Raw genomic sequence first — 20,836 nt, forward strand, 5'->3', positions numbered from 1 at the left:
ATATAAATACTAGCACAATTTAAATCATTTAACACCCGTATAAAAGCATCAATTCCAAGCCCATCTCAAATAGACAAATAATATATAACACATAGCACGTATTTCATAACTAATACTTTATATTTATGTGTTAGAAGAAAGTAACTATACACTTACTTGATCAGAAGATGATCGGACAACACTACGGCTTGTAGAAGTAGTATTCTTCGATAGATCTGAAAGATCTTCGCAAAAACCGGACTCCTCGCGGGCAGAGCTTCGGCTCGGGAATTTCACTTCTCGGGATCTTCGGGGCCTCGGGACTTGCTTCAGGCAAGCATCGTTTTCGACGTTCTTTATATCCCCGCGTAGATGAGACTACGCTCTACAACTTTCGTTTAGACTCTGTCGGCTAATTTTGAATTTATTTTTATTATTTATTTTTAGTAGGCCGGGACAGGAAAACTTCGTTATAAATTCATAACTTCTTCATCCGACGTCCGTTTTCGCCTATCTTTTTATCGTTTCACTACAATTAATGAGATTTTCGATTCACATTTAGATTGTTTTGGCTAAAAACCGCTCGGTCTCAAATCGAGTATTCAGGCTGCATACTGCTAAGTCGAAACTTAGAAAAATCATAACTTCCTCATACGAAGTCAGATTTGGACGTTCTTTTTATGCACGCTCACAGTTTAACGTATTCTACGACTTTCCTTTAGATTGCTAAGGCTAAATATCGGTCTAACGTAAATTCACTTTTTACGTCGCGCTGTGTCATGCTGGTTCTGTCGCGAAACTTCGACATGTCATAACTTCTTCGTTATAACTCGGATTTCGGCGTTCTTTATATGTACGTAATCCTTGTAACATATACTATAACTTAGTTAAGATTATTCATTCTAAATAATCTTCTATCAAAAAGTCATTTTTGACGCTTATCGTCTCTAAATTGACTAGCCCTGATCTACGGGCGTTACAGGCAGAAATCAGGCTATGTTGGGAGTAGCCCATATTACGTCGCACGTACGAAATCCCTTTGCCAAACTTTATTTTAAGCACTTAATACATTAAGACATTTCACTTAAAGCTTAGATCTAGTCCCTAATAGCTCCATAATAGATAAAGTTTCCAGCTTTATCCATTATGATGATCTAAACAACCAAGATCTAGTCTTTTAAGTCTCAAAGGAACCAAAAATTTATCTTTCTTAACTTAACCTATTAAGTCTAAGTCTCCAACCTTCAGGTCTGAATCAATATGATGTTTAGATGGATAAAGTTTCCAAATTTATCCATAACATGGTCACAAACTTTTAAGATCAAAATTTTATGCACTAAAATGACCAAAAAGGCAAATATGACACATAACTAGATCTATGAAACAAAAGAGCAAGTTAGAAGCTTTTTACTCACAATGGTCGAGGAATGATGTAATTTTGCTGGATCTATACTTGAGCTCTTCTTTTATATACTTTTCCACCACCTTGCTCTTCAAGATTCAACATTCCATTGAAGAAATAATCTGCCGAGATTATGCCCTACGAAACACATAAGAGGAGACTAGGGTTTCTTAATGAACGATCTTAGGCGATGGAGGCTGGTCATGAGAGGGTACCCGTTAGTCAGAGCTCTTAAATAGGGCTCAAAACCAAAGAATTAGGGTTTTGATCTGCCCAAATTATTGCCCTGCGAAACTCATTAAAAGCACATTCCTCGTCAGCAAATTACGCCTTGCGTTGGACAAAACCCTCAATTGCCACTTCAACTTCAAACAACCGTAACTTCTTCGTTTCGACGTTCTTTATATGCACATAAAGTTATTGAAGAGCCCCATAATTCTATCTAATTACTATTGACTTAAACACACCGAACTAAAATCCTTAATTCATTAAAGAAGTCTGAAACATCACTTTTTCCATTTTACCCTTTGACCCCATAACACAAACCAAGGGCTTGGATCACATAACTAATATTATCAACATCCAATAGGGTCTAAACCCTATTCCTTGAAACCGAAGGTCTATACTTGATCCATTTATTGTCTAAAATTCTGAAATAAGAACTTCTCGAAATTGAGTGTTACACCTATCTCCCATAAGAATGACATACACCTTAAGATTACCAAGTTGACACCTATATTAAATTACTAGTTTGCATCCACATTAACTTTTTTTTAATAGAACTAATTCGATGTTTGTGTTGAGTTTTTAATTCACGAAACAATTACGAATTTCATAAATTAAATAACTTAAAAGAATTAACATAAATTCAAGCATCCAATATGAACCATGATAAATTCAAACATTTAGTTAAAACAAAACTAGAATTACTAGGCCGTAACACAAATCAAATGTCAAATCATATGATTAACTACAGGAAATTTAAATTATCACAACCGGATGTATTAAGTTAACTTAAAAACTATGATTAAAAATAACTTAATGGACATTTATATTATAATAATGTAATTGTTGTAAACGCATAATTATAAGTTATGATTGTTTAATAGTTTCTTAAACCTTTTTTTTATTGATAGGAGTCATTAAAGAGCTTATCAAATTTGTTTAACAATTGATTACAAGCTTTTCAACCATGTTAAAAAAATATGAGGTGATATTCCCGCTTGTTAAATTGATCATCCACATGAAATATACTAACTTGTACGATAACTGCAAATGTGTTGTATTTTATATGGATGGTTCAATATATTAAGTGGAAATATCAACTATATTAAATAGAATTATCAACTCCCTTAGAAAATTATCCAGTAAAACAAGTTCTTAAATTTGAACTAATTTACTACATAATTACCGAAAATCTCTTAATAATTATATGAGAATTTTATTAATATTCAAACAAATATACCAACCACAAGTGATTTTCTCATAAACTTGAAAAAACAACAACTATACCAATGAATTTTATAATGTCAATCAACATCTATTATGAAGACTATAATATTATTTGCTACTTTAGTCTATTAAATAATTGATAGAGTTCAACGGGTCATGCATAGTAATGTTATGACTCCAATATCTATAAATGTTGTTTTTAAAAAAATTAGTTTTGTCATTCAAAAAGGGATTGCGGCACACCGTGTTGCTCATTTACCCGCAACGTCTATGTAAATATTTCTTATGAATTTGGTAACGAAAACATCCAATGTTCCTTTTGAAATCATATGAATGAAAAGGAAAAAGAAACATAATCAACAACTTCAATAGCAACACCAAAATGATATATATGATTATAAACCAAATGTTGACACAAGGATTTGATCGTTTAAGATGGTTAAACCACTAAAAACTAAAAAAAATCAACACAAAAAAATATTAAAAACTTACAATGAAAATCAAAGATTGTTTTAATGCTACTAATCTAGTGAAAAATTCTAAGTCGTTTCTCCTTTTCTTGTTCCCCTTCTTTTTTGCGTGCGTCCGACGTAGAAAATAAACGTAATTCCATCTGTTCTGATCGTGATATGTGATGATCATCTCAAAACGGCGCCTCCTCTTTATATCTAAAACGTAATTAATTAGCTTCCAAATGATCAATAGTGGCTTGCTTTCAGATTGGGCTGCAACTTATCCTCATAGTGGACTGCATAAAATCATCTTTAATGGGCTACAATTGCTTCTCAACATTAGCTGAAGTTTGTCAGCTTTATATGGTATTATTGGGTTGCCAAAATTCTCAAATGGGCTTATGTTTTTTGCGCCGCATTTGCTGATTGATTCTGGACTGATTGTTTGCTGCTGTTAAGGAGGTCAAAACATTTACAACAAAATGGTCTAAATCTTATTTCTACCGTTTAGATCAAAGATCTATGAGTCACAAAGTCATAGGTAAAATTTCAGTTGAATCTCTCGGTGTAATAACTTGATTAATACCATGTAGTACTACAAAATCTGAAAATTCATTTATATAGCTTCGTTTTTTGTTTGATCACGGATGTTGCAATGTGATTTTAAACTTGGTTGCAAGATTTTAAACTAATTTTTTTTGAAACGACAATAAACTTTAGCAATTTTCCCAAAAAGTACATAGCAATGTCTTAGACTACTGTCAAGTATGAGTTCCATGACAACATGGTGGTTATAATTCATTGTGCTACCTGCTCATTCCACATCAAAGGTGAAGGTAATTAGAAATATACTACCACACAAATATTTTATTTTTATTTTTTCAGCTCTTTATTATTTATTAGATCATTTCATTGTTTGTCTTCAAGGAATTGATAAATGAAGAGGAGGAAGATGAAGTTACCACAACCTGAGAAGTTCAATAATTTGCTATTACCATCCAACATGTAATATACCTGTAAGAAGTAAACAAATACACAACAACATTAATAAAACATAATTTTGGCCTTATAGAAATCAACTTCAAATGAAGAATGATATGCTTATGAAATCACGTTCAAATGATATTATGGACAAGCAAGATAATTCACGTTCAGATGTTACAAAAAGATGGAAAACAATTCTCTCGACAAAATAAATTAATTGTGATATTATAAACTTAAACATTATGTTAAGGATGTAATACCTTGTTATACCACATAATGATGTGGTATAAATGTATTTATCATCAACTTCATTTGTGCGGTTGTAAACAATATCCAAGATTACTTGTATGGTTGAAATTCCCATAATCTACAAAAGTACTTAAAACACTAATGACCTAATTAAACATATATAATCAAGCTTCATTACAAAAAAAAGTCAAAAACCTTGATTCCTGTAAGGTGCAAATCTTAAACCATTTCTTTGAACTCTAAGCAAGAGTGATAGGTCCTCCACCAGACCACCACCACTTACATAACAATATACACCATCTTGATGAGCTAACAATATACACCATCTTGATGAGCATCTGAATAAAACTAAAATAATCATCTTATCCTTATATTCCAAAACACAAATTTTTGATAACATAAATACTAGAATAATCGATTAGGGAGGAGGGAGTCACTCCCTCCCAACCCACTGAACCCACTGCTACATCATTTTTTTTCTTTTATTTTTCTTTATCTTTCCCAACCCACAATACACGGAAATCCTATCTTTCTCAACCCACTCAATTAAAAAAAAAATACAAAACAACTAATGTATAAGTTTTAAAATACATGGTACAAGAAAAAATGAGAGAGAGAGAGAGAGAGAGAGAGTAGAGAGAGATGACGAAGTGGGTTAGTAAAACCAATTAAACAACCTGTTGAAACGGGAGTGGTACCGGCGGTAACTCTATTGCTAATTAAGATTTTAGTTTGATTGTTTTGTATTTTTTTTAATTGAATGGGTTGAGTGAGTTAAAAAAGATAGAGTTTTCGTGTGTCATGAGTTGGAAAAGATGGAGAAAAATAAAAGAAAAAATGATGTGACAGTAGGTTCAATGGGTTGGGAGGGAATGACTCCATTCTCTCTTACCTGATTAGCAGGACTTAGGAGGGGATGAAAACGATCGGTAATCGAAAGATTAATCAACCATCACTGTTCTTTGAACTGTCGACTGTCTTCCCTTCTGTCGACTATCATCTCCTTTGCACTTGGGCCTGATTCATGAATGTAATATTAAAAAAAATAAGCTCCTAAAAAAAAAACTGAGACCTGTGAATATTCTCTTCTTGCCCGTGCTTATCATTGGCCTTACAAAAAGATTTATTGATTTATGAAGGTTAGAAAAAAAGTTTTTAAAAAAATATTTGGATTAGTTTTTATAATTGCAAAAGTCAATAAGTTAATAAATTAAAAGTGTTTGATTTAATTTTATCTTTTATCTACTTTGTAAAACTAATAAGTCATAAGTTGTTTTAAGAAGTTCAAAATTATGACTTCTTAAAATCTCATTTTCAAAAAACTAAACAAAAAGAATGTTTATCTAAATATTTTTTTTAACTTATTTACTTTTTAAAAAATTAATAGGTTAAAATGTCAATTTTAGATGATCAGTAAAACGACCTCTAAGTTGGTGGTCTAAAGTGCTCAACAAATGTGAACACAAAGACTCTCACAAGAAAAGTCATGACAATCTCAATCGAAGAAGTCAGTCATACATAAGTCCACCATTTCTTTTTTTAGGGTTTTTCCTTTCAATTGCTCAAATGAATTAGCTTTGAATTTGATCGTCAATTGACTCGTTTGCGTCCTTCAAACGAGTTGTATCCACTTCGTGCGAAATTGACCAGATAGCATTGCACAATTACAAATGGGGTTGAAGAAGACCGAAGACATTTCAAAATTCCAGTGTGAAAATGATTGTGAAAGAGGGCCCTCACATTTCAAAATCAAAACCCTGCACCGCTCCTATCACTTTCTCTCCCCCTTTCATTATAAATCAAATCCATGCCCTGATGATAATTGATAAACCCAAGAATTTGAAATAAAGTAATCTGTTTTCACATCTTGATTCTCTCTAAGGATCAATGGAGCGCGATGAATCGAGACTCGGAGCTCCAGGGGTGGTGTTGAAAGGAGTTCCGGCGTACGGCGGCAGATACATACATTACAATGTACTTGGAAACCTGTTTGAGGTTTCTTCTAAGTACGTTCCTCCGATTCAGCCTGTTGGCCGTGGTGCTTACGGCATCGTTTGGTAATTAATCACCCCCAAATTCTATCTGCATCATCATAAACTTTTGAGCTTCCAGTTTTATTGAAATTTCATGTCATTTAATTATTACGAACAAAAGCTGGCTTACGTCTAAAATTAGAAACTTCTCCTCTTCGATCAATGCTTAATTAGTCGATTTATTGGAGTTGAAGCTTTTCTCCCTTTTTCTACCTTTTTATTTGCTCTTAATCATGTAATATTGCGATCTACATGTACATAAAAGGCCAAAATTCGTCAGTATTACGTGGTTTTCAACTGAGATTCCTTTAGAAACACTGATCGAAGCAATCCCGACCTAAAATTTTGATGTCACCACTTGCTTCCTGCAGTTGTGCTAAAAACTATGAAACAAAAGAAGAGGTTGCAATCAAGAAAATTGGAAACGCATTTGATAACAGGATTGATGCTAAGAGAACTTTACGTGAAATCAAACTCCTCTGCCATATGGATCACGAGAATGTATACACACAATCTTACATCGATTATCATCTTCTTCTTCCACAAACTTTCTGTATCTTGTACCCTTTGACACATGATTATGTCTCAAGTCTAATCTCACAATATTTTGCAGATTGTCAAGATTAAAGACATCATAAGGCCACCAGAGAAAGACAAGTTCAATGATGTGTATATTGTGTATGAATTAATGGACACTGATCTGCATCAGATTATCCGTTCTTCTCAATCACTAACAGATGACCACTGTCAGGTAAGATTATCATAACATATCATTTTAAATTGTAAATTTTAAATTTCTATTGAAAGTTGAAACTGATAATATGTTTGTTTCAGTATTTTCTGTATCAGTTATTACGTGGATTGAAATACATACATTCAGCAAACGTATTACACCGTGATCTAAAACCAAGCAACTTGCTTCTTGATTCCAATTGTGACCTAAAAATTTGTGATTTTGGGCTTGCAAGAACAACATCTGAAACAGATTTCATGACTGAATATGTTGTGACAAGATGGTATAGAGCCCCTGAATTGTTGCTGAATTGTTCAGAGTATACTGCAGCCATTGATGTCTGGTCTGTTGGTTGCATTTTAATGGAGATTCTTCTAAGGGAACCTCTCTTTCCTGGAAAAGATTATGTTCAGCAGTTGTCACTCATCACCGAGGTAACCATTTACTCATTTACCAATATGCCCTTGTTGATTTTTAGCTAATACTTTGCATTTTGCAAATAATTTACTACTGATTAAATGATGACTCAAGAAAGTCAAACTGTGGACACTTTTTGAAACAACATTTACCTAAATGAGACAAATCAGAAAGTACATTGCAATTTAATGATCATATATATATTTATTTATTTTAAACAGCTTTTAGGTTCTCCAGATGATTCGGATCTTGGATTTCTTAGGAGTGATAATGCACGTAGATATGTTAAACAGCTTCCTCATGTCCCAAAGAAGACTTTTCAACAAAAGTTTCCAAATGTGTCTCCAGTGGCAATGGACTTAGCTCAAAGAATGTTGGTTTTTGATCCTTCTAAACGCATAACTGGTAAGTCTTTCTCTTTATTTGGAAATCAGGAAATTACATTTTTGGTCCTTGAAGATATGTGATTTTTTCAATTTTGGTGCAAAAATCAGCTAAACTCGGGGACCAAAAATAGTAATTTTACTTGGAACAAGGACCAAAAAACGTTACAAACTCGAATAAGGACCAAAACTTAAAGAAAACTTTTTTGGGACCAAAACTGCAAAAATCGGCTATACTCAAGGACCGGAAATGTAATTTACAATATTAAGAGTGGGTCCCGGTCCTACCTTGTTTGACTTATTGGTGGTGATAAAAAAAATGCAACTTTTGTCCCATCAGTCTCGGTCTAATTTAGAAAAGTATTAAATTAAATAAAAAAATTAAAATACAAAGGGCAAAGTCATCATTTAAAAAAATATTCAAAATAAAAGAGTTGGACCGATGGTGATTGTCCAAAACGTTTTGGACTAAAGTGGCAATTTTCGACGTACCAGAGGGACCATTTTTGCAATTTTGTATTTTGTAAACTTAAGAGTTGGATGATATTTTGATATGTTGTTAATAATAATAGTTGATGAAGCGTTAAACCATCCAATGGTGAGAAGTCTCCATGAAATCAATGAGGAGCCTACGTGTCAATCTCCTTTTGTGTTTGATTTTGAGCAAGCCTCTTTAAGTGAGGAAGAAGTGAAGGAACTCATTTGGAAAGAGTCTTTGAAATTCAACCCGGATAAGATCATCATAACATGATGGTTTTTTGGGTTCATTTTATTATGTGTTTTGCTTGTTTTTTTTTTTTTTTTTTGTTTGTATCAATGAATTCTTTGACATATATTTTGTTGGGTGATTAAAAAATAAAGTCCCATAGTTATATATAATCTAGCGTTTAATAGTACTTTTGTTTGTTAATTCATAGGGTTTTGTTTTCATTTGGATTAAATCTTCTGATTGGATATGGAATTTTGTTGGATAAAGGAAGTTGTTTGGACTTTGGAGTAAGTGATAAATAAATAATTGTTGTTTATCTGTCGAATGATGGAACGTTGTTTGGAGTATGTGATGAATAAAAATGTTAGTATAATTTATTAACTAAATTATATAGAGTTCAAGTTTTTAAATTAAAGTTTTCTGAAACAGGGATTGGATATTAAGGAAAACAATTAACAAAATCTATTGTTATCTTTTTACGTTGTATCATAAAAAAAATATTTAAAATATGAAATCAATTAATAAACATTTGAAATAAATTATGTATGGAACTTCTAAATATCATTTTGAAGGAATGTGGCTTTTCATTTGGAAGAAAGGGTTTTGGTGTTGGAGTATGCGAAGGTCCCACACGGCATCTGTTATCTGGCAACCATATCTCACAAGCATTACTCCACAGTCCACACACCATAAGGCTAGAGAAGAGAGTGTCAAGTGTCGACCTCCCATCCCTCTAAACTAACAGTTTAACCTATATGTGTGCTATGTTGGTAGATTATGTTTACATCCATAAATTAACTTATAAGCTATTAACTTCATTATACTATATAATATTTGGTAAGATTACTAAATTAACTTATAAACTAACTTCTTATAAAGAACTTGAGATAACTTATTAATAAGCGGACATTTTTGAATAAATTTTCGAATATACTTTTATACATTAGTTTTTAATTATGTATCTAAATGTTTTTATGTCATTTGATATTTCTTATCCAGCTTATCATTTAGATTTTACCAAACATTACTATTTTACAAGCTAGCTTTAAGTTATTAAATAGTTTGTTAGACAAAACTAACTTTCCAATTAGTACAACCAAAACCCATACTACCATAACGAGCATTTTTTAGTTCAAATGTTTTAATCGTTGTCAAACACGCTCAAAATATTTTGTAAACAAATATGAATATGAATTTGCTCAAAATATTTTGTAAACAAATATGAATATGAATTGATAAGTAGTATTGATATTAATTGATACTGATTTATAGATTATATCATCGATGACATTCTTTGTTATGTTAAATTAATCTTTTAGTAACTTTATTAAACAAAATTATATATTTTTTTTCATAGATCCTTGGTTTTATAGGAAATTAGGTAAATGTTTGTTTGTTGCGCACTTATACATAATACAATTATACTGTTAAAATATTTTTAAAGATGACACATCATTTTAATGACCTGTAATTATGGGTTACACATGATAAAAGTTAAATATAAGTAACACGAAAATTTCATCCAAAATTCTAGCAGCCACTTTAAACCTAATAAAAAGATGATCAAGACCTGCAGTTCACGAATCGGACATAAAACCAACGGGACATATATACCCTTACTCAACATATTAATATGCATGAGAATTGTTGAAAATTTAGTATAAATATTTATTTTTTTACTAACTTTGGACATATATAAATATATACATATGTTGTATATATAATTAACTCTAAGTGAGTTTGTGTTCTCCGTGAGAACATTGAAACGATATATTATATGTCCAAAATGGAGTATATGTGAATGAGATATCGATACTCAAAATAAATTTAGCAAAATGGATGAATGTTTGAATGAGTCCCACATTGGTAGAAAGATCAAACTCAATAAGGTTTATAAGCTTGAATGCATGAAAGACATACAAGATTGTGTCTATGGTTTTACTACAATTCCTACCCAAAGGGTATCAAATATTTGGATTCTGTGATAAAAACTTGAGTTCTCATCGCCTTCCATCAATCATTGCTTAGGGCTTTTAAGTTTTTCTCTTCCAAAGAAGCTAATTTATATATAATAAGTTTTTGTTCTAAATAATGTTAAATGCTTTAGTGGAATAATACAATATTCAAAAAGAACATATTAGAAACTATTATATACAAAGCAACTTATGACTACCGAAATACTTAGTAATGAGTTTTTAACTTTTAAAATAGTCAAATCAAATATAAACTGAAATCGAATATAACGAGCTTAAAACTTTTATTTTAAATAAAAAGTTCATAATAGAAAAACTGTTTCAAGTAACTTTTAAGAGTTTTTTTTTTTTTTTTTTTTTTTTTTTTTTTTTTTGAAAATTTAAATTTTAGGTTTTATATTTATGTTATTTTATATATTTGGAAAAAAAGTTGCAAATGATTTTACTGCATTTCTATACAAATAAAAGATACCAACTTTTAGCTTATAGATACGTTGCTAAACATAATATACGTCTAAACTTTGTTATATATAATCTGCTCATAAAGAAAAGATGATACTTGATAATTTTAAAGCACCGTTATTAATAGTTTATATACCAAACTACTGATTATTGATTATTTATTTCTTTTTGTTAAAGGCAGATTTTTTCTTTGTTAAAGGTAATTGTTTACGTACTTTTTACCTTTAAATGTTGCAAATCTCTTTACATATAGACCTGACTTTAAACATAAAATACAGCAACGTTTTTATGTATGTTCCATATAAATATTAATCACAAAGAAAATTAAATACGATAGTACCAGAATAAAATAAATATACCGGATCACAATATTTTCATTAATTATTTTCCATGTAAATCCAAATTTGTCACAACAGATTATTTGGACGTGTGAGAATTTTCAGTTTTGTCCCTATAATATACGTTATACTTCCCTAAACTATGGATGCACGAATGCATAGACCTTATCCAACACCAAAGGGCAAGGGGTACTCAAGTCATTACCTGTGTTTGGGTATATATATATATATGTTATAATTTATAAATCTGATTGTGATTTTGGTTTTAAAATTTATAGAAAAATATTTAAATCTTGTGAAACAAATATACTGACCAAATCCTCGTCATGTCCAATTCCTTAATCATGCCTTTTATGTTGATTGTTTTGTCATGTTCCTTTGGTTTTGGATGACCCTTGTTTTGCTTTTAAGCTTAATCCTTCTATTTCATAATACTTTTTCTCAGAAAAAAGATTTGAAGAATATCAATTATTAGAAGTAATAATTTCGATCATAAAAGTAAAGTGGTTTTATTTAGCAAAAAATGAACATGTAAAATGGATTGAACATGTTATATAGAGCCAAAAAAATGTATTTGAATACCTACACGCCTTGTGGATCATGCTACTTATAACTTAAATTGTTATCTCGTTGACAAAATTCAACACAATTTTTATTATAAATGTTACAAAGGAGTGTTAACTCGTTGACAAAATTCAACTCAATTTGTTTTGATCTGTATAATAGAGTTGTTTATTGTGACTCATTACACTATTAGAAAAAGGTTTTTAATGACATACATTAAATGTCATGACATACAAATTTGTCTCATTGAAGCCCCACTCATAAATAAAAGATGACATACATCATAAGCTAAATAAAAACTCTTGACTCACTTTAAAAAACCTAAACTGTAAAAGTTGAGTTTCACACTAACTTCATTACCATATTTATGTTCATCATCCTACTCTGTTGGACACACCTGTGAATCATACGATCCATCAGTAAACATTTTTTTAAAAAGTAATACATAACTCGATCAATTATACTCTACTTGCGCCCCAAATCGATCTAGATCGTTCATCAATTCCATCTTCTTCTATCTTCTTTTCTCGATAATCGTCTCCAAATGTCATATTATGCAGATCTTTCACTAGACCTTCGAGGTGATCAATAACAAGAATGAAATAAACTATAACAAAAAAATTGTGAAGATTATGTACGTTTCCTGCTATCGTTAAGTAATTACGATTAATTGACGATGTAAAATGAGAATTCTCAAACGATACATAAGGAAGTATTGATCCATGATACAAAGAAACTGAGTAGGTTAGGCTTGAGAGCTTGGTGAGCACATAAGGTTTTCAACCTACAATATTATTATTATTATATTATTTTAAGTGTATATATATATATATATATATATATACACACACACCAATTAATCCCGATTACTCATTCCCGTTATTCTCACTATTTGATCATAAAATGATAATCTCAAGAAAACTATCCTAAAATATCTCTGTAACAATGAGTAAACAATAACATCTTGGGGATTTCTTAGCAATACAAGTCAGTAAGGCAACCACGAAGGGGAATAAAGTACTCGAATGAACACACAATCCATACTCCCAGATAGTATGATTAATTAACACCTACAGATTACGAGTTTGTTAGTATTCCACTGGACTGTCTAGAAGAATATGTAGTCATCATCAATACTCTGCTAAATGACTGCTCTCAATTGGGCATGATATCTCACCATTATTTTATCTCTGACATGGTCTCTCACCATTATATTATCTTTGGTATAGTTTCTCATCAATATTTTATCTCTTGCATGGTCTCTCACCATTATCTCATCTCTCTCCCTCTACCCTTTTTACCTAATACAATATAAGTATGATGATAGTGTGCCTCTTGGGCACACCATAAAACACCAAATGCATGGGCCAGATAGCCAACCCAGTCGGCCATCCTCGCGGTTTAGCGTCCATTCCAGCCTGGAACGGACTATCCCTTGATATCTGGAATCCAGCCTGGAATATGAGCGAGAAATTCAACATACGACAAACTGACACCTGCCAACTCAAGTGAAGGTGCACACACCACTACCATGGCTAAGTCAATCTTGGCTTAGGTAGGGGACAAATGTACGATCTACCAATTAGCACCTGTATACCAATCGGGCTCTGGACACTACTGTCTCCATGAGCAGAATTCATGCCCAGATCCTTACTATAAAAGGTCTCAGGCCTTCAACGATAAGGTATTTGTTAGGTGCATTTCATGCATTCATTTTGTAGTTTTAGTTCATAAAAGTGCATTGCATTTAAGTTTAAACTCATGCATTTTGCATATTTTTCGGGATTTTTCATGATGCAATTCCATTCACACACTTTTATGATATTTCAGGGATTTTTGAAAGTTGGATCTTGATGGAGGAAGTTATAAAGAGTTGGAGACAAAGTTTCAGAAGTTTTGGAGCATTGAAGAGAGAGAGAATGAAGAAATAAAGAATTTGGCTTCACAGGAGTTTACACGGTCGTGTAAATGATAGCTTATAATTTACACGGGCCGTGTAAACGTATATACAAGAGCATTCTACTTTGAAGGCCTAGAAGGATTGAGCATTCCACTTTTCTTGTTTACACGGCCGTGTAAATGGCACCATTTAATTTACACGGGCCGTGTAAACGTCTCGACAGTTTTTAAAGAAGTTTTACTCTCATATAATTCAGACAATCAGTTTAGTGGGAAGTTAGGTCGGATTTTGGGTAGAGAGAAGGCGATTTTCAGAACTTTTGGAAGTAGATTAACACTTGGAAACACTTTAATTTCCTTTTTGTAAGTCAATTTGAAGTTTAAACTTGTTTGATTTGTAGTTCAACCTAGACATGTGTGGTTGATTTCATTATCATTTCCGAATCTGAATTCTTAAGTGTGTGTTGTTAGGTTGTAACTTGAACTTGATTTGTGTTTAACATCTAGTAATCTTTGATTTGATCTTAATCATGTGTTTGGTTAGTTCTCTTTTTCACTTGATCAATGAATTAGGGTTCTTATCAATCTAGTTTATCAAATTATGAAATTCGTATATGTTTTATGATTTGATGTTAGTAACACACACTTTCTTGGTTGTAATTAGATCAAAATTAGTGCAATCAAAGATTAAATGTTTATATTCCCAAGCTTAAGAGGAATGTTAAACATTGTTGGTAATTAGTGCAAAAACTTAATGTCATTTAATGATTTGATGCAAGAACTTATTTGAATTGAATCAATTAAATGAAATTTTATTTGAAGAGCTTGTTTTGAATAAAATACTTTTGCCAATTTGGATATTAGAGTTTATTAATATCTAACTTACCAACCTAGATTGAACATGAGTTATAATCATATTACATCTTTCAACATAATACATGTATAAGAGTCAGAATCGGAAATGTACTTCTTTTACTGCGTTTTGTTATCAATCTTTCTTATTTATGAAGTTTAAATCTAGTTTAAACACAATCCCCCATTTTAATATTAATTGTATTATGTGTGAAAATATGGCAAGATAAGAAGTCCTGTATTCCTGTGGATCGACCCTGCTTACTCTATACTATCTTTAGTATAAGAAATAACAGTGACTTGAGCTTTATCAATATTTATTTTATCCCATTATTTGTTGGTTTGATAGCCAAACAGTATTGAATCCCAAATCTCTAAGCCATAAGCTATACAAACACCTCTTTGACTGACTTGACCGTCGGAGAGCTCTCTGGGGACCTCCTCCTGGAGATCAGATGACAATTTGTTTCCTGTTGTGATTGTAGATCTCCACTGTAACTCGCTCAATCAAGCCATCTCCACCATGTCGGAGGTCCAATATCATATTATTGGTGCCATCCATAGTTGGGACAACGATACTAAAAGCTCTAAACTCCAAACCATGATCATGGCAAACCATTGAGAAGGAGGCACTAGCAACACGATGCAAAGCCCTGTCCGGCCAATGCCATCCCTCGACCTAGTAATTACCGAAACAAGTCTAATGACCACCCCTTTCATTTCATATGCTCCTATATTGGGAATGCCAATAAATCAGTTTTGGGTACCTCCATTCACACCGATAAGCGGACAATAATAAACCTAGACCAGTTGCACCCTAAACACGACCCAAGTGCCATTTTCTATACTTTTTGGTAATGTGTCACCATTTACACTGCCACAGATGGGAACATAAGCCCACATGCAAATGTAATCAATACCGAATTTCCAACCGATCTACTCAATATCATTGACACGACCATCCTTGGTTGCACCGTCCAATAGCATGGCAAACAACTCAAAAACAACATTCACCTCGCCATTTCTGTTTGGTACGTCCTCCTCATAACCCAACATGCCATTTTAGAACATTCATGCACAGCCATTCCCAAAATTCAGTCCACCCCCACTAAACATCATATACCATCCAAATTTTCTAACATTTCAAAACACAACCTTCACACAAAATCAAGAAAACAACCATAAAATGCCATCAGGAAAACATACATCACCATTTATATCAAAGTTTCATGCATATGACATGCCCACTATAGCCAAACTCCCACACCTAAAAATGTAACACCCCGCTTCAAATCGTTTCATAATTCAGGGTCGTGACCTGAAGACCAATTATCATAAGGCTTTGCGCCCTGGGGGAAAGAGATATTTAGACCATTTAGATGTGGGTAATGTAAATTAGGTGATCTGAGAGTTTGGTTGGTGGTTTGGAGCCCAAGGGTATAACCGTAAAGTGATAGTTTGAGCCTTTTATGAATTTTGGATATAAGTTCGGTAAGTTTTAAGGCAAAGGAGAGTTGATAGAGTTGTAGAGCTTCTCAAAACCTTTATGTGGATATAAAGATCATCGAAATCGGAGTTGAAACGAAGAATTTATGACCGTTTGAAGTTAGGGCAGTTGTGGGTTGAGTTGCATACACTGGGTGTACTCAACGTGTACACTGGGCGTACTAGGGCATCCTTATTACGTTGGGCCTAAATTGAGTACATTGGGCGTACACGATCAGTGCCCAAACCCTATTTTCTTGGTTTGAGGCCTATGTAAGCTCTTTAACTCCCCCAAACCCATTCCATTCTCAGCCTCCACCTCTCCAACACCCTCTCTTGAAACCCTAACCCTAATTTAAGCCTTGTGAGAAAAAAAGAAGGTGATTTTAAGTGGCTTTGGAGTGCTCTTAGAGCACATTGGAGAATAAGGAACTCGTTGTAGAAGTGTTGGTTGCATTGGAGCTTGTAGATCCAGACTTTGTTCACCTTTATCTTTCTTCTAGAGGTATAAAGCTTGAATCTTGATGATGCATTTGTTAGATCTAGCTAGTTTTGGGGTGTTATGAGCTTTTGGTCACTTTAGTTCATAAAGTTTAGATATTGAAAGTTTGTGACCTTGTTATGGATAAAGTTGGAAACTTTATCCATCTAAACATCATATTGATTCATATCTAAAAGCTTGAGGCTTGGACTTAATGGACTAAGTTAGAAAAGATGCATTTTTGGTCCCTTTGAGACTTAAAGACTAGATCTTGGTTGGTTGGACCATTTTAATGGATAAACTTGGAAACTTTATCCATTATGGAGTTATTAGGAACCATAAAAATATCATCTTGATGGTTTTGATGAATCATGCTTAAGTTGATGTTCATATTATAAGTTTAGATGGATAAAAATGGGTTTTGGGTCCAATTAAGGCATGAAAGGAGTAAAGTTGGTAACTTTCTGGTTTAAGACCTTATTTAAAGGTTAGATATGAGTTTGGACATTTCGTCTTAAACATTAAGTGCTTAATGAGAGTTTTTGGCCCTCTGACGAGTACGTTGGGCGTACGTAGGAGTACACTCAGCGTAATGCATGGATCAGGCTTCACGACTTGTATATTGCACATTAGAGAGCAGTACGTGGGGTGTACAAGTTCAGTACGCGGGGGTACTCCCGAGAAACTCATTTTAGGAATTTTGGGAGTTGGGCCATGAGTTGTTGGACCAGTTATGGGAAGGGTAAAAGGGTATTTTACCCTTTAGGAAGACAAAATATTGTTTGGGCCTTGGACTTTGGGAATTTATCATAATTATTGATTAGGGATAATTTTATTATATTCAGTGTGAGGATTACGGTAGCAACAGCTCACGTGTTCAGTTATCTTGGATTGAGGCGAGTTTCGTTACTGTGTTTAGCGAGTTAAAGGCACCAATTTCGGCCCATGGTTTGTGATGATTAGGATGCTAGTTGCCCGCGTGACTCTTGCTTGTGTTGTGTGTTGATATGTATACCAGGAGGGGATTGATGATTATATTGTATGCTATTTATCTTTATGATTATTGTATGTGCTTATGTGTTTGTATGTATATCAGGCGGGGCCTGATGACCGACACATATGTTTCGAGCGGGGCTCAATTCCGAGCGCGACCTGTTATATATTTGATATGTATAGTATATGGTATTTTGGGGAACTCACTAAGCTTTGTGCTTACGGTTTCTATGGTTATGGTTTCAGGTACTTCCGGTTGGAATGGGAAGGGCCCGGATTGATTGCAACGCATCCACCCACGTTACCACAACTTGATGATTCTGGGATTGTAGTCTGATAACTGTTTTATTATGATATACTTTTGAATGTTTGGAAAAAGATAATTGGTGTTTTTGGTTGAATTAAAAATGAAAATTTTACTTTATAATTTTTGGTACGTTTCAAGTTGGTATCAAAGCCTTGATTTGAGGGATTCAGACACACTCTCAGGTGTGACTGAACTCAAACTGAGGAGTTGGTAACCTTTTAAAAGAAAACAAATTTCTAAAAAGATTTTTTTTAAAGAAAAAGGGGGTGTGATGCGTGCAATCAGTCAAGCTCAAGTAAGTGATTCCCAGAATACCCATACATGTTGATATTGTTGGATTAGTGTCTAAGTCCATAACTATTTTGGTATGTACTTGACCCGATGGTGCATGGTCCTTTTGGGTTGCCTTCACCAAAGCAACTTGATAGGATGCATTATGGAAAGAAAGGATTAAATATGATTTATTAATATATTATGGGAATAATATATTAAAGGAGAAATCATACTGTTTAATTAATATTAGTCAATAATTAATTGATAATTATTTTTGTGACTAAAAGAGATTAATTAAATTTAAGGGGCTGGAATTGTAATTATAAGATAATTGCAATTTGGGCCATGGATTGCCTTTTATTATAAGGTGGACGAATTCTATGGGGGAAGCCCATATGAAATCGTCCAAGGCCTTAAGGAAAGGGCTCCATGGATTGCTTAGGGCTTAAGCATCCAAATTAGGGTTTCCTTGTTAGATAACCCTAATTGCCTCCTATATAAAGAGATCCCTTATGACCAAAAACGTGGCTAAGACTTCTCCTAGGGTTTCACACGTTTTAGGGCAGCCTCCATCCTCTCTCATCTTCATCCTCTTGCTTATGGTGTTTGTGAACCATTAGAGGAGTGACACTTGTGACTCTAAGCCTTCCAAAGTCAATACAAGGAGATTTGGGATTGTTATTGCTACATAACAATCAAGGTAACATCTTAAACCTATTCTCATGTTAATATGATTACTTGAATGCTAGAATTAGGGTTTATAGTCTTGGATAACTTGCATGTACAATAGAGAAACCTAGATCCAAGCATTAGGGTTTGTATGAGCATATAGGATGTTCTTAGGACCAAAACCCATCAGTGGTATCAGAGCCTAGATTGGTTTCTATTGTATCGACGCTTTGTATGTTGAAAAAATTCGATTTTTGTGCTTCTGGGGTCAGAACTCGTCGAGTTTTTTAGATGAACTCGCCGAGTTCATGATAAACTCAACGAGTCCATGTCTGACTCGACGAGTCGGCTGGTCAGTGAGAGGGAAAACCGGGATTTCTTGCTGTTTTTGCTTAAGGATAGTTGCCTTATCATATTAGATCAATATAAATCCGATTTTTTGATATATATGACTATATTCTTGATCTAATTGAAGATATTTATCAATTAATAAAATATTTGTTTCCTTATGCGATAATTGATTAATTATTTTGATTAAATTGGTAAATTGTATTGCAAGAAATCATTAAATAAATCAAATATGGATAATTATGTGATTAAATGTTAATTTAGATTATTTGTTATTTGATCCTTGTGCTTTGAAAAGTTTCATATTTTCCCCTTTAGGTTTTATAGTTTAAATTTGAACCCAAAAGTTTTGTTGTTTTGAAATTTAAATAGTTGAAACCCTAATGTTTTGAAAAGGGTTTCAAAACTTGCCCTCAAGTTTTGGAATTTAAATTTTGATTAATAGTTTAATTTTGATGTATATTTAAATTCTAAACCCTAATGTTTTGAAATGTTTCAAAACTTGCCCTCAACTTTTGGAATTTAAAAGTTGATTAAAAGTTTAATTTGGAATGTTAAATTTTAAAACCCTAATGTTGTTTTGAAAAGTTTAAATCACACCCTTATGGTTTTATTAATTAATTAAGGTGTATAATTAAAAGAAGTTTAATAAATCCATAAAAGTTTAGGTTTACAATTCAATTGAATTAAAGGTATAATTGTTAAATTAGACCACCTAGTATTTTAAAAGTTGTAACATACACCCTATACTATATATAACATTAAAAGTCTAACATTATATATATGTATGAGTAAAGTCAGTCTTACCGTTAGTACGCCTCATTTACGAAGCTGGTCTATAAGGGGTGCTTAAGGAAATTGCCTATAAAATGGCGATTGAATGGGTATCCACTCTTACCCACCGCACTCTTGACTAGTGGAGGGTCGTTAGCCGAACGGGTAGGATAGGACAGAAACCTTCCATTATAAGTATAATAAAGTACAAAAGTAACTAAATGCTTTTACAAAGTTCCCAATCTTAGTTACTTTAGGAAAAAGTGAATTGATGCAATTCCATGAAATTACACTTTGTGCCCTTGAGAAGACGTTAGTGGAGCATGTGTGGTTAACCGGCACACTAAATGGTTCTAAGCAAAGGTAGCAAAGGGTGACTTAATGTTTTTCATAGTTCGGTGGAGCATGTGTGTGGTTAACCGGCACATCGAATACGTGACTGTAACATGTGGGGGCACCATGTAAGTTTGCATGGTTATTCACACCATGTTTTATGATCCTCGGCATCCCGGTCACAAATTGAGGGGAATATCGAGATTTAAACATGCCATTGAAAAGTTCAATGTATCTCAAAGGATCTAGGAGTTTTCAAAGCATTTAAAACTTAATCGGTTTTTCGTTTTTC

General features: G+C 33.0%; 1 protein-coding gene across 2 annotated transcripts; it reads left to right on the top strand.

Annotated features, from left to right (window-relative positions):
- The first annotated feature begins 6,099 nt into the window (after positions 1-6,099).
- Positions 6,100-8,963, top strand: LOC145074513 (mitogen-activated protein kinase homolog NTF6-like). 2 transcript variants are annotated; one of them, XM_079020877.1, is made up of 6 exons: positions 6,100-6,575; positions 6,923-7,052; positions 7,165-7,302; positions 7,386-7,718; positions 7,930-8,106; positions 8,657-8,894. In XM_079020877.1, exons 1-5 carry the CDS (start codon positions 6,406-6,408, stop codon positions 8,062-8,064), a joined length of 906 nt encoding a protein of 301 aa, XP_078877003.1. In that variant the 5' UTR covers positions 6,100-6,405; the 3' UTR covers positions 8,065-8,106; positions 8,657-8,894. The 2 variants fall into 2 exon arrangements, with proteins under 2 accessions (XP_078877003.1, XP_078877002.1); XM_079020876.1 differs by having other exon boundaries at positions 6,107-6,575; positions 7,923-8,106; positions 8,657-8,963.
- Positions 8,964-20,836: the final 11,873 nt, after the last annotated feature.

This window comes from Lactuca serriola, chromosome 9, assembly GCF_051521515.1.
Source record: "Lactuca serriola cultivar US96UC23 chromosome 9, Lser_US96UC23_V15, whole genome shotgun sequence".
Lineage (NCBI taxonomy): Eukaryota > Viridiplantae > Streptophyta > Magnoliopsida > Asterales > Asteraceae > Lactuca > Lactuca serriola.

Coding starts and splice junctions, on each gene's coding strand:
- LOC145074513 (XM_079020876.1), top strand. CDS start 6,406: ATGGAGCGCGATGAATCGAGACTCGGAGCTCCAGGGGTGGTGTTGAAA. Junction 7,303..7,385: donor TAACAGATGACCACTGTCAG/GTAAGATTATCA, acceptor TGTTTGTTTCAG/TATTTTCTGTATCAGTTATT. Junction 8,107..8,656: donor TCCTTCTAAACGCATAACTG/GTAAGTCTTTCT, acceptor TAATAATAATAG/TTGATGAAGCGTTAAACCAT.